Source organism: Fundulus heteroclitus, chromosome 23 (genome assembly GCF_011125445.2).
Source record: "Fundulus heteroclitus isolate FHET01 chromosome 23, MU-UCD_Fhet_4.1, whole genome shotgun sequence".
Taxonomy (NCBI): Eukaryota; Metazoa; Chordata; class Actinopteri; order Cyprinodontiformes; family Fundulidae; genus Fundulus; species Fundulus heteroclitus.
This window is the reverse complement of record NC_046383.1, coordinates 34866132-34880869: the sequence shown is the minus strand read 5'-3', so window position 1 is coordinate 34880869 and position 14738 is coordinate 34866132. Positions and strand designations below refer to the sequence as shown.

Here is a 14738-nt window from a genome sequence, read left to right as displayed (position 1 = left end):
AGCTTTGTTTCTACACGACATAAAATCCTGATAAAATGCACTGAATTTAGTGGCTAATAAAACAAAATGTGGAAAGGTTTAAGGGATACAAAGTTTATCTTCTAAACCTCTATACCTTTCAGTTTCAACTAGTCCGTAGATAAATCTGCAAGCCTAAACTGACATACAGCACAAATAAATGTAAAATCTATTGGGAAGAGGGAAAAAATTCCCCTCATCCTTTGAGCTTGAACCCCCAACAAATAAAAATGATCCAGTTAATTGAGATCTCTTGGTTTCTTTCAAGCTGTTTGATGTTTTAAACCTTTTTATTTGTCTTGATAACAACTAATTGAACAATCTCATATAAACTGTTTATTTAGAGTATATGATTCTACATGATAATGTTTCAGCTCTAAAATGTGTGTGTGTGTGTGTGTGTGTGTGTGTTAATGACAGTGATACCGGTGTAATGTAGTAACTCTATAACTGCAGTCATGTTCGCAAAGGGCCTCTGATCAAAGTCCAACAGCGCAAGTCTATAAGATATGAGGAAGTGATTTCAGGAGACAGTGGATACTCTCTGGGCTAAAAAGGTAAAAGCAGCTTTTTGTGGGGAACCTTTGCTGTTTGTTCTACTCTGAACTTTCTCTCACTTCTTCCATGTGGGAACCTGCTTCCAATCCAACTCTGCGCACTAGTTTTCTATACGATGAAGTAATTCTTGCTATCTGATTCATCCTTTAGCAGGTCAGACAGATATGTAAGACAGATGGGTGGTGAGACAAGCTGTAGTCTGGATCTCTGATCTTCTGTACACACACGCTGTATCATGAGGCGCAGATTTCCTGTACATGGGACCGTTTTCTCTATGCTTTCAAATAACTGTTTTCAGCTCATGTTTTTTTTTTAGCAATGCAGACAATATCACTGGTGCTGGGTACGATGCTGGTGGCTCCAGTTTCTGCTGCAGGGCAGGTAAGAGCTTCTATATCTATCAGGAGATGTGCTTTGATTTCAACATGTTTACATCAGTAAAGCAGTCAACCACAGGCAGACACAGTGTCTTGCGTCTACATACCCCTGCAACAGTTCTTTTTTTCTCACATTTTGCCACGTTACCAGCATAAACTTACATCTCTTCTATTTTAATTTTAGGTGATTGACCAACACAAAACAATACATAATAGTTGAATAGAATTGCTTGTTCAACAAATGAAGATCTTAAAGCATTGCAGGCACATGTCTACAGCTCCCCCTTCCCTAATTCCCCTAAAATCCAGTGAAACCAACTGCCTTTAGATATCCCATAATTAGTAAATGGTGTACAAATATGTATTATTTAGAGGTTTGGAGAACATTGGTGAACAAGCAGCATCATGACGTGGCATAGACACAGCAAACAGGCCAGGGAGAAAGATGTGGAGAAGAGTTGGGTTATCGAACAATATGCCAAACACCTCACAGAGCTCCGTTCAATCCAGCCTCTGCAAAAAGAAAGAGCATGGGCCAACAGCAAAACCTACAAAGACAAGGCTGCCAAACCAAAAATGACAGGGTGGGAAAGGAGAGCTTTAAACAGAGAAGCAGCCAAGACGACCATGGTAACTCTGCGGGAGCTGCAGAGATGCATTCTCATGTGGGAGAATCTGTTAAAAAGGACAATTATTAGTCATGCATTTCGCAAGTCTCCCCTTTGTAGAATAGGGGCAAAAACAAATGCTATATAAGTCATATAAAGTCCTTTTCAATGTTTGCATCAAATCATGTAGGAGACACAGCAAACGTGGATGAAAGGCATTTGGTCAGATCAGATTAGACCAAAATTAATCTTTTTCATGGCTGAAAACTTACACTTTACCTGCCTGAACACGCCATCTGAACTGTGAAACATAGTGGTGGCAGCGTTACACTGCGGGAGGGCTTTAAAGATGGATGGAGCTCAACCAAGGCTGATCCTGAAGGAGAACCTGTTAGAGGCTGCGAAAGATGTGAGGCAGGAGCAGAATGTCGCCTTTCGGTCAGACAACTACCCTAAACATACACCCAGACCCACAATGGAATGGTTTACATCTAGCTTAATCATGTGTTAGAATGGCCTAGTCAAAGTCCAGACTTAAAACCAAATAGGAATCTGGCGAGACTAGAATTGACAGACAGTCTCTATTCAGTCTAATTGGAGCTGTACTGAAAAAAATTGGTCAGAAATGTCAGTCTGTTGATTTGCAAAGTGTGTTGAGACATGCCCACACAACCAGCTCAGAATTATGCATGAATTTGTGCTGATCACCAACCTTTTCAAAACTGAGAGCTACTTCATTGGTGCTGTCATACGAAGGGCTACCAGTACTGACCTTCGAGCTGGAGAAGTCTGAGTTCACCTTAGCTTTATGTAAAATATTTTTCATGCTTCGTGTCACAACATTATCATTTTTAAATCTATATAGATGCATATATGAATAAACAGGAAGAGTAACATAATAAAATAAAGTTTAAGATGTAGCTCAACAGTGGATTGTGCTGTTTTTAGATCAGGCTCATGGGCACCACATGTGGTCCTCGGGGGATACTTGGTGCCCACGGGCCCCATGTTGGTGACCCCTCATCTATCAGATAAAATCTACTTGTGACAGCACATGTTGAGGGAGATATGTGATTAACACGGTGTTTATCTGTCTACGCTTCAGCCTGGGTTCATAGAGAGCATCATACTGTCCATCCAACAACGTCCCTGGCTCATGGGTGTCTACGTAATCGTTGTTGGACTTCCTCTCGTTCTCTTTGTTAGCTTCATGTGGCCCGACAAGGTACTCTTGTGCCCATTTATGTGAGCTGGGTCGTAGTCTCTTGGTAAGCAGCACAACCGCAAACCTTGGAACCATGTGTTGTGTTTTCATTGTAGAGGTTTGGCCCACCCAATCAACCGTATTACTATAAGAAGACGGATGATGACCAACCAGATGATCCCGAGGTCTCCCTGCGGAGAAAATCAGCGAGCACCAAAAGTAAGGATGTCTCTGTTTTATCATACTTGTCGGTTTTCCAAGCTCCTAACCTTTTAAGTTGTCACAGCCATCTCTGCTTTTTAAAACTTTGAAAATGTATTCACTGAGAAAAGCTGAGAATTAAATTTCTCTTTGTGCGTTTGTGCGTGCCTGTGTAGGATCACGGATCAACGAACAGACCTCTGCTGAGAAAACATCAACCCACAAGAGGATGCTGAGCAAACACTAATGCTCTCCGTGTACTGCATGACCAACCCTGTTATAAAACTACTGCGAGCAGTTCACTGCTGAGGCTGTAACAGTGGTGTCAGGTTTCAGGAATATATATAACGTGAACTCCTACCTCTGAATGTGGACATATAAAAAGGTCTCGCATACCGAGTTATGAGGGATGCAAATACATCATTTATGTCTTCTGTTTGGAAAATAAGCCCCCGTCTTAGAACTGTTATTTATCACCAATAAAATCTGAAACTACAATCATGTTGGTTTATTTCTAGCTGTTGAATCTCTGTCTGGTCTTTGTCTTGTTGCCCTGTAAGTCTTGTTTGAGGCTATTTTGATCCTGGATTTTTTTTTTTCTGATTCCGCAACATGGTCTCCAGGAAAACATGCTGCTAAGGTAATTTATGCTAAAATGAGAACAAGATTTGAAGCCATTTTATTAAGTACACCATATCAGTGGGTTGGACCCTTTTTGGCCCTCCAAACTGTCTCAATCCTGTGTGACAAAGGTGTCAGTAATGCAGCTTTTCCATTTTCATCGCCAGCTCTTCTCTATTCTACTTCTGTTGGTTTTCGACAGATCCGCTAAAACCAGAAGGCGGGGGACGCCTCCTGGGGGTGGTTTTAGCCCTACCTTCCACTGTCGTGTGAAGCAGAGAGGGGAGACGAGACTGTCTGGTCTGCTCCAACGTTTGCCTCACAGAGTTAAAATTTAAGGCTTTATGATGAAGGTTTTTGGCCTCAGCCATGGTCAGAACAACGATAAAGACTTTGAAGGGACAGAAAAAGCCAGTCTGGTAGGAAAAACACTGTAATCAAAATGCTTGCAAAGCAGGCAGAGCCAAGTAGAGTAGCCTGGCCAGGTGGAGCCCCATGGAGAAAAGGCACAACATTAATCTGTGCCCGTATTCACAAAGGTTCTTAGAGTCCTCTCAGAGAGCTCCTAACTTAGCCTAAGAATTTCAACCTAGGGGTCTTAGCATAGGCGCGATTCAGATAGTTGCTGAGAGTGACTGTGACTAAGGAAAGGATGAGAATTCTATATTAGTGAGGAGGTGTGGTTGACCCCGTTGCTCGGTGTGACGCTGTCTTTTAAGAGCTGTGATTGGTTCATGGTACAAGAAAAACAACACAAATGTGCTCCTAGTGATCAAAGAAGAGAAAGTAACTGATTAGACTGGATGAAGAAATGTGTGACATGATGATGAAACTTAGCAAAATTAATTGATTGGGAAATAGCCACAAAATGTTTGAACACACTTTATTTACATCTTCATTACTTGATTAGCTTGTTATTTTTACTTCCAGTCATTTTACTACTGCTCTCACCTGTCTAATTATATGATTTTTAAATACGTTTCTGTGCTCATTTCCTCCACTGTTTAGGTGGTGGCTCAGCCAATCAGCTCTCTCTGTTTTCACCATCTTCCCTGCTTAAGACACTCTTAGCTCTTAGTAGTGAGAAGTGTCCTTCTCACTACTCCTAACATTTTGTCTCATTAGGAGCTCTCTTAAGGTCTATGATGCTTTGTGAATTACTTTTATCTTACCGAGGTAAAATTGTAAGATTTTTTCTAAAATGACATCACAAAGGGCTTCTTTCAGTCTTGGGATTCTTTATGAAAACAGGCACGGTAGCTTTTGTGACAAAGCAGACTCTTCAGATTTGTCAGCTGTGCATCCATGATGCCAACCACCCATTCCACCATCTCCCAAAGATGCTCAGCTGGACAGAGGTCTGTGAACACATTGTCATGTTCAAGAATTTTGAGATGATTTGAGCTTTGTGTTTTTTCTGACTGGGAGTGATATTAATGACTTGAAGCAGCCCGGACAGAGTCCAAACCTGAATCTGATAGAGAATCTTTCAGAGCTACAGATTAGCTCCCTCCACAAAAAAACAGAACACAAGAATAAACAAAGAAACTAAACACAAAGGAATAAACTAATAAGGAAACGCCTGATTAACAATAATGAACACAGAGAAATGAAATGAATGTGGACAGACCTATAGAACAATATAAACAACGAAATAATCAAAACACAAAACAGTAACAGTTCAGTGGTTTTATTGTCTTTTCAAAGGTACCGGTCTCATTTCCTATAAGAAACGTGTTTTCGGCTGAAGAGCTGCAGAGATCTAAAGCGCAGCAGGTGAATCTTTCAAATAGAAAATGATTTGTCATGCACCTTGGAAATCAGAGGCTGAATCCTCTCAGAGAGCTCTTATATCTTAGCCTAAAAATTCCTATGAAGGAGTTTTAGCTTAACAGTGATTCAGAGAGATGCTTAGAGCGACTCTGAGTAAGGAGACGATAGAGAATCCTATCTTAGTGAGGTGTGGTAGATCCCGTTGCTATCTTCTAAGAGCTGGGATTGGTTGATACAAGAAACAAACGAAACAACACAAATGCGCTCCTACTAATCAATAGAGAGAAATTAACCCTGACTGGATTAAGAAATGTGTGTCATGATGATGCAACTTAGCAAAAGGAAATAATTGTCACATTAAAATGTTTTATTGGATCTTGTTTACACCCTCATCATTATTTTGATCTGCCTTTTATGTTTAAAATGACCATCCTGCCGGATTTTCAGGCATATTATTGGTCTGCTCATATACAGAAAATTTGTTATTGGCTCAAATCGTCCAGTTCTCCCTGGTGCAAATTGGAACTATCTTCGTGTGTTGGGTCTTCATTATCCGGTCTAATTTTTTCTTCATTACCTATAAAACCCTCTTTATTTACTAATAATCAAGTTGTCTTTAATACACTGAAAATCTGGTCTCAATTTAGAAGGTGTTTTAAGTTTGCTGGTGCCTCCTCTTTATGTCCCTTAATTAACAATCATTTGTTTCCTCCATCCCTTTTCGACCCATCATTTTCAGTCTGGTATGATAGGGGTTTAAAACAAATAAGAAGCCTCTACACATCAGGAGTATTTGATAGCTTTGCAAATTTATCCTCCAAATATAGTTTACCGGGTACGCATCTATTTCGTTATCTACAAGTTCGAAACTTTGCCTCCAAATGTTTCCCAAATTTCCCTTCTATACCTCCTGAACAGCCCTGGGAAAAAATTATTGCGTATAATCCGATCCAAAAAGGCACGATTTCAAGGATTTATAGTTTTATTTTAAATTTAAGAGTGGATTCTAATTTCAAGCTTAGAGATGCATGGAATAAAGAGTTGGGAAGCCAGTTGACACAAAATACTTGGGATGATGCTATTAACAGAATTCATTCTTCCTCATCCTGTGCTCGTCTTAGTTTGATCCAGTTTAAAGTTGTACATAGGATTCATCTGTCGAAATCTAGGCTTTCTCAGCTCTACCCGGATGTCGTGGATATATGTGATAAATGCAAAGGCTCCCCATGCAATCTGGGCCACATGTTCTTTTTTTGTCCCAAATTATATAATTTTTGGTTTAACTACTTCTCAATTATGTCCTCTGTCTTGAAAGTAAATTTGCAACCTTGTCCATTAGTTGCTATATTTGGTATTCTCAATCCTACTTTAGTTCTAAGTTCTGCTCAAAGGGAGATTGTTGCCTTTACATCTTTACTGGCAAGGCGAACTTTACTTCTACACTGGAAGTCTGATAAATGTCCTTCAATATCCCTCTGGGTGAAGGACATGATGTTTTTTCTGAAGCTTGAGAAAATTAAATATACCCTTCGAGGGTCCACACAGAAGTTTTACCAAAAGTGGCAATGTTTTCTTTCCTATTTTTCAAATTTAGAAGTTTTGCCCAACTGAAGGTGCCTGCCATTGTATCTTGTTACTTTATGATTAGGGGTTTTCTTATCTGATGAATGACACATTAACATATCTTATTTTCCATCAGGTGAACTTTGAGCTGAGAGGGGGGGGGGGGGGGGGGGGGTGTTCCTTTTTTTTTTATTTATTTTTTTTTTTTATCTTTCTTTTTTTTTCTTTCTTGTTGTGAAAAAAAAGGGGGCTGAAACTGCTGTACTGTAACTTTGGAATTTATACTTTGGTGCGATGCTTCGTTAGTATTGTACTAACTGTATAGATCTGTGTGGGATCAAAGCGGGAGGCGCATCATGTATGTACATATATGTGAAGATATATTTTCATATGTATGCTTGTATGTATATATGTATATATATGGCTCTGTTTTGCTTTTTATTTCCTCTTTTTGCTCCAATAAAAATATATATAAAAAAAAAATAAAATGACCATCCTGGCCATTTTACTACTTCATATATTTAACATTAATGTGCTCTCACCTGTCAGCATTTTTCTGGGATTGCCTCCTTGAATAAAACATCTGTGTTTGGCAAAACAACAGAGATAAAATGAAGAGAAAAAAAAGGTGGAGAAAACCAAACTGGACAGAAGAGCAGCTCCTCTGCTGCTCCTCATTTTTATTTAACTTCAGAATTATGGTCTATATCACTTTGGCCTATCACATTAAATCCCGAAATAAGATACTGAAGCTTGTGCCTGTAACCCAACTAAACGAGGAAACAATTGAAGGGTTGTATATATGTTTGCAAGGCACTGTATAAAAATATCTTTTTATTATCTGTGATCAGGCACAGAACAATTATGCAACCAAATAATCAAGGAAAATCGCCTCCTTCTGTTCTCCCTCCTCCTACAAAACCTAACCTTCGCTGGCATTTAGCCACTCGAAACAATTATTTGAAATGGCACAATGCTGCTAATCAGCAAGATGACTACTCAGGGCTTTTAATGACTCTCACAGAGGATGGGTGGATAAGAGCTGAGGCGTGGTAGAAGAAACAGTGGAGTGGTGAAAAGACAGCGCAGTGCAGAGCTTTATTTCATTATAAAGGTAAGCATTGGTTGACAGTTCATCTGGTAACATAGCAACGATAAAATTGCCTGTAATGTTTCATAAGGTTAATAATATTTTTTTAAGTGAAGCTGGTTTTGGCCCATGTAGGGTACATCTGTTCTGAACACTCCCTGAACATTGGGTGGATTTTTATCACCGTGGAGAATCAGGCATTTCTTAAGGTACTCCTCCTTTGCTGTGGCTCGTTTTGACTCGGTTGTAGGAAGGTTTTGCCATTCCACAGGGCAAGAATCAAACCGATAAGATCAAAGGCTTTCAAGTAATAGAATTTTTTATTGACATCTTTGCGACTTTTAAACAAGAAGAGGATGAGAGGCCCTACCGTGGCCTCGCTCACAGGACTGATAGTGCTGGCAGCTTGCACCCACTTTCTCAAGGTAAATGCTTTGAATAATGCATACGCTGTTCTGATGTCTATTTGTACTTGTCCATATTTTATACAGTGCTTTTGAAAAAAAAAATCTATAAACCCCTTGAATCTTTCATCATTTGTACATTACAGCAAGGCTGAACATATCACAGGGAAGTTGCTCTGCTTCATCCCTTTGAGCCTTTAACTTCTCTCTGCTGTGGGACGCAGTGAATTTGAAAAAGTTTGCAGCCTCTTTTGGTGAAATCTCAAAGTTAATGAAGAGTTTAACTCTATTCTCTTAAAACGTACACAGGGGAAGCAAAGGCTTTATGCTACTAACTGCACCCGTCGTCACATCAAAAAACCTAAAAATGTCCACCATCATAGTCTTCTCTCTGTTTTTATTAGTTACGGCTGTTTCACATTGACAGCTCTCTCACTCACACAGAGAACATCTCCTCTGGTCCCACATGCATAGATAATGTCTGACCAGCTCATGCTCTGTTAGAACTTAACCATGGGTTAGCTTATCAATCATTGCTGATTTAGCGTGTAATTCCATGTTTTTGTTTTGTCATTTTCCCCAGTGTGGGACAGTAAAATAATTTCTTGTCTCTTATCTCTCATGGAAGAAAGGTTAGAGAAAAAAAAATATTAGGAGGGCTGTTCTTATACCTTCTTAAATCATTGATCTTTAAAAGAACCAGGAGTTATCTAAACTTGTACACTTTACCAAAAGAGCAGATTGGAAATCAGTCTCAAGATTCAGATCGGTGCATCTTTCATTTCTGGACGATCTGCACATCCTGATAAGGACTCACCCTGCTGATTTGAAGGATTTTAGATGGACTTTTACACAGACTTCCATAGAGTGAGAAGTACTTACCTATGAGATATAATTTAAATGTGTTTTTTCTCCATTCTACATATTTAACACCGTATATACCCGCATCTAGAGATATTTATAAACTGACCCCGGGTTACTTTTTCAATGGATGTAGTATAGAGCCTTTGCATTTTCAGCAATGCTTATTTTCTGTGTTTTGTTTTCTGACAGACACATTTGAAGCAAAACGAGTGGAAAAAGATGTAACATATGAACATTTCAAGGACAACACTGTCATACATATGTGTATGTGTGCGTGTAGGCGTCAGACAGCTGCAGTGGGGAGCTGGCCCGGCTGCAGGAGCAGGAGCTGCTTTTGAAGAGACAGCTTCAGAAACAGGAGCTCCTCCTACGCCGATTACATCTGATGAACCAACCGGGCGACGTGAACGATGCCAGATCTGACCAGGTCCGGGACACGCAGCACGCAGGTCAGGGCCACTCTCTTGCACCATGATGGAAACTGGTGAAAACCATGCCCAAAATATGTGACGCATGTTGGAGATATACAGATGAATCTTGGCCTGTGTAAATGTGTGTGTATCAGACTGCTCCCAGGTCTACGGCTCTGGCCTCAAATCCAGTGGTCTGTATCGGATCAAGCCCAGTGGGAGCCCCTCGGCGGTCAAAGTCTACTGTGATATGAGCGAAGGAGGAGGCTGGACTGTGCTGCAGAGACGGATCAATGGGGCAGAGACGTTTAACAGGTGTGTCTGCAACACACTGGATGATAAGTATTAGTCTTGAATAGTTTTTGTTAAAAATCCCCTCACCCATCAGGTCGTGGACAGAGTATAAGGATGGCTTTGGAGAACTGAATGCAGAATTTTGGCTTGGAAATGACAACCTGCATTTCCTCACAACACAAGGTCAATATCGCTTTTGGATAACTCAGGGTGTCTGAGAGCCAAATGTTACTTGGAGGAAGAAAACAGTGAAAATCACCAAACTACAGTATATATTAGAGAGAATTTGAGGATTAAACTAAACATCAAAATGCTGTTTTAAGTGTGCACGTTGTGTGATGTGTAGCTTTTTATGTAGTCTTTGTTTGTCTGCTGTACGGTTTTGGTTGGTGGTATATAGCTGGAGAACCCAACAAAAGGTCGGTGTGTGCATGACATAGAAGCTTCACACAGAAAGGTTCTCGCTTGGATTGACCACCAAGACATTTTTGTTGCAGGGCAACTGCTTAAACATTACAGGCAACATTATGAGCTGGTGAAACTTACTTTTCCTGTGGACCTGCTCTTTTGCAGGGAATTCTACAGTGAAGATCAACTTGGAAGACTTTGATGGCCACCAGCGTTACGCTGAGTACAAGAACTTTCAAGTAGCAAATGAAAAGGTCCAAGTGCTAAGAATTAATGGAATATGTGTGCATGATACTCTGTAGTTTATAAAGTGATGATTTAAAAATGCCTTTCTTGCATGCATATATAGTTAGGCCCAGAAATATAAGTTTTGTTATTTTAGCTGTTTATGAAAACATATTCAGGATAAAATTAATGAATCAAAATTGGCTTAAAGTCCATACTCTCAGTTGTAATTGCAGATTATTCACATCCAAGTTGGTGCAAGGGTTTAGGAATCACAGTTCTTTGATATGTAGCTGCCTCTTTTTCAAGGGTCCAAAAGTGATTGGACAATTGACTCAGAAGACTGCAAAATAAATAACAGCTGCAGTAAAGCCCCGACAAAGCATCACAAAGGAGCAAACCCAGCATTTGGTGATATCCATGGGTTCCAGACTTCAGTCATTATCTGCAAAGGATTTTCAACAAAATATTGAAAAGTAACATTTTCCTTAGGGTTATGTTTGTTTGTCCAATTACTTTTGAGCCCCTGAAATCAGGAGTGTTTGTAAAGAAACAGCTACAATTGCTACATGTTTAATCCTAGATATTGTTAAAAGACAAAACAAAGTGGTTGATGATCATCAAAATAATTCAGTGAATCCTGGTTCACTGGAGATCTGAGTTAAAGAACCAAAGTCCATCCTAAAGAACATTGAATGAGCTTAAATTAGCTTAACTAATTCAGAACAATATTTGGTATGTGTTTCAACCCATTCACAATGCAAATCCTGGGTTAAACAAAATATTATTTGATAAAATAACATTTTAAAGAAAGATTTCTCAGTAAAATCATTAACTTTAGGGATGCTTGATTTCATTAATGCGATTATACCTCTGAGAGGCTTGGGGTCGCTGTAGCGATTGATCGCTAAAATTGGCTAATCCTAAAGTTAAACAAAACACCTTTAAATCAAGATTAATATTCCATATTAATGCAGTGATAATCCTCGTAGCATTATCGAACAATGGTGGAGCAAAATGAAACACATTTCATGTTTGAAACTAATCGTAGTCACATATCCGGGAAGAGCGAATGTTACCGGAAGCTAATAACATTAGGCTAGTTGACATTCTGCGCTAAGATAACGTTTGTTATAACCATGAAAACACACTGGAATTACATCAGCAATAGCATGATTCAAAGAAGCTAGCGGGAGCTACGTCGGTTAGCTCCATGTGTTTAAAAACACCATGTAGGGCGTGCTTGTGGCGCAGCAGGTAGCGCGAGTCGCGACCCATATACGGAGGCATAGTCCTCGACGTGGTTGACCTGGGTTCGAATCCGACCTGCGGTCCTTTGCTGCATGTCCCCCCCTCTTCCACCCCCTTCCTGTCAGCCTACTTTCAGAAAAAACAAGCCACTAGAGCCACAAAAAAAAAACACCATGTAAATGCATTACGTAAACCTTCTAAACCATTTAACTTTCCCTGTTTGTTTCTCTGTCGGTGCCTTTGTGAGTTCGGTTCACTTTGTCCATCCAAGGGAGGAAAACATTGATTATTTCAGCAGCGGGCTAGCGGCTATGAGCTAGCCTAAACGTGGTCGGGGTAGGCCGGGCCGAGGTTCTGCATGCAGTCTCTGATACAGTTGCAGCGGGCAATTTCAGCTAAGCTCTTGTCTCAGCTTGGCCTGGTCAGGATAGGAGACTGCTTTGCTCCATCTCGCGTCAGCTTTCCAGCAACAGCTGACAAAAATAAACAAAGCTGGTTTGGCATTCTTTACTTCAGCGGCTGGTTGTGCAGAAGTGAGACTGCAAACTTAGCTTCAATCTAGCCGGCAGATCTCCAAACTCAGTCAGGTCCTCTGCTCTGCAGAGGACAATGAGAATCTCCCCTCTTGTCACTCCAGGGACACAAGTTTCACAGAAACCCCTTTCTACTCAGCTTCTGGGTCCTTGAGATGCCTGTGAGTCTCAGTCCCATGTGGCTTGCAAGGGTGGCTGGCCACAGCCACCCTCTCCTTGAGCGTCCCCGGCCAGAAGTGGTGATGAAATTTTTTTGCTTACAACCAATTTTGATTTCTCCTCAGGTTACATGTTGTTCCCAATTCATCAGATTTTTGTGTCTATGGCTCGATGGCACAACAACGTCTATCCCTTGTGAGCGTCGCAAGGGGTGCTGGTGCCTATCTCCAACTGTCAATGGGCGAGAGGCGGGGTACACCCAGTCTATCGCAGGGCAACACAGAAACAAATAACCAACCAACCAGTCTCGCACAATTACACCCAAGGAGAATTTAGAGAGGACAATTAACCTAACAGTCATGTTTTTGGACTGTGGGAGGAAGCCGGAGAGAACCCCCGCATGCACAGAGAGAACAGGTAAACTCCATGCAAAAGGACCCAGGGCAAGGGTAGGACTCGAACCCAGGACCTTCTTGCTGCATGGCAACAACGCTACCCACTGCATCTCTCTGCGGCCCAGTTTTTAATTTTAAACCTTTTTCAGTTTTGGGAGATTATTTACAGCACATCTGTGTCCTTTGGAAAAAAAGGAAGTTTTACTTTTTACACTTCTCTACTTTTAGGTAATTCATCTGTCTAGAAACATTTCACCTGTTTAGTTCTCAGCAGGATCATTATTGGGAAATTGCCTCCTAAGATTCCTGTTTGAACTAAACGTCCTCTTCTCTAGAAACAACCACCCACTCCAATGTGACATTTCTATAAATGATTACAGTGTTTTACAGGTTGCCGATGGTAGAAGTCCGCTTTGGTCTTGGTTGTGTCTGACTGACTATAAGTACCAGCCCTCAACTAAACTAGATTTGGACAAAATAAAGATGCCAGGAGAGTTCTCTAGTGCATGCAAAATATCAAATATCAGAACCTCACTTTAAAAAAAATAATCCTAAACTATTTAACCTCATGCAAGTCATTATCCATTTCTGTCAGTAGGATCACTACCGCCTTACGTTCGGAGCTTATGTTGGTACTGCTGGAGATGCTCTGACTGGAAGCTATCAGGTTCCTGAGTCAAAATGGGCGAGCCACCAGGGCATGAAATTCAGCACCTATGACCAGGACAATGACAACTACAGAGGCAATTGTGCTCAGGAAGACAAAGGAGGCTGGTGGTTCAATAAGTATGGGCTGCACCATCAATGAGTCCACACAAATATCCACATTTATGCCTTCCAGTCAAATTAACAAGAATGTTCTGTTTGATTCGGATTCTCTGCAGATGCCACTCAGCCAATCTCAATGGCATGTACTATCCCAACGGACACTACAGTGCTTCGACAGATGACGGCGTGATCTGGTACCCTTGGAGAGGGTGGTGGTACTCACTGAAGACCAGCACCATGAAGCTGAGACCTGTAGAACACAACACTGGTCTCACTGACCAGGTTACAGTTTCTCCTAGGGCCCCCTCCTAGGTTATATTTGCTTTAGTAACTGGTGAATACATAGAAAAGGACTTTGCATTCAGACATATCTTGAGAATACTTAAAGCTGCAATGACTATTTCCTGATATGCATTCTGTATTATACTTGTGTTGGGGCAAAGTAGAGAAATCTATATGTACTACCAAGCAGTTTTTCAAATAGGTTATTATTAAAAGTGTAAACGTTAAATGGAAAGAGTTAAGGTAAACCAAAGCTGAGTTGCATGCCTAATATGCACAAGCAAGGGATAAAACAAGGACTTGTGAAAAGTTTTGGTCAGTTTCAGAGACTTAAATGTTGCAAGAGGAAGTTGCATCCAGGATCTATTATGAAGGCTCAAAAGGAAAGTCTGATACTAGTGTTACACACAAATATACTGGTAGAAACATTTGACTGAAAGGAGATATCATATAGCTGGAGTTGATTTAAGTAGTGTATTCTATCTGTATAACAGAGCAGTATTTCATTTCAAAACTACCCTGTCCAGGAGTGTTCTGATCCCTCCAAGGAACAGGGCCTACTGATCTAAAGATCAAATGTATTTGCAAATAAATCCCTAGATAAATAAAGTGGGTTGCTTTTAAAGATAGGGTGGTACTGTGTCTTATTTTTGATTCTTTTCACAAACTGAAACAGGACAGAATTTCAGGTTGTCCATAAGATTAACATGTTCTGATACTATGATGCGTAGC

The 14738-nt window shown here is 40.5% G+C and overlaps 1 protein-coding gene across 1 annotated transcript; it reads left to right on the top strand.

Annotated features, from left to right (window-relative positions):
* Positions 1-8184: 8184 nt before the first annotated feature.
* LOC105918365 (fibrinogen-like protein 1) lies at positions 8185-14633 on the top strand. Its single transcript, XM_012853436.3, has 7 exons — positions 8185-8438; positions 9562-9730; positions 9847-10006; positions 10080-10168; positions 10559-10647; positions 13555-13742; positions 13841-14633. The coding sequence occupies exons 1-7, from the start codon at positions 8370-8372 to the stop codon at positions 14034-14036; spliced, it is 960 nt and encodes a 319-aa protein (XP_012708890.2). The 5' UTR covers positions 8185-8369; the 3' UTR covers positions 14037-14633.
* The last annotated feature ends 105 nt before the right edge of the window (positions 14634-14738 follow it).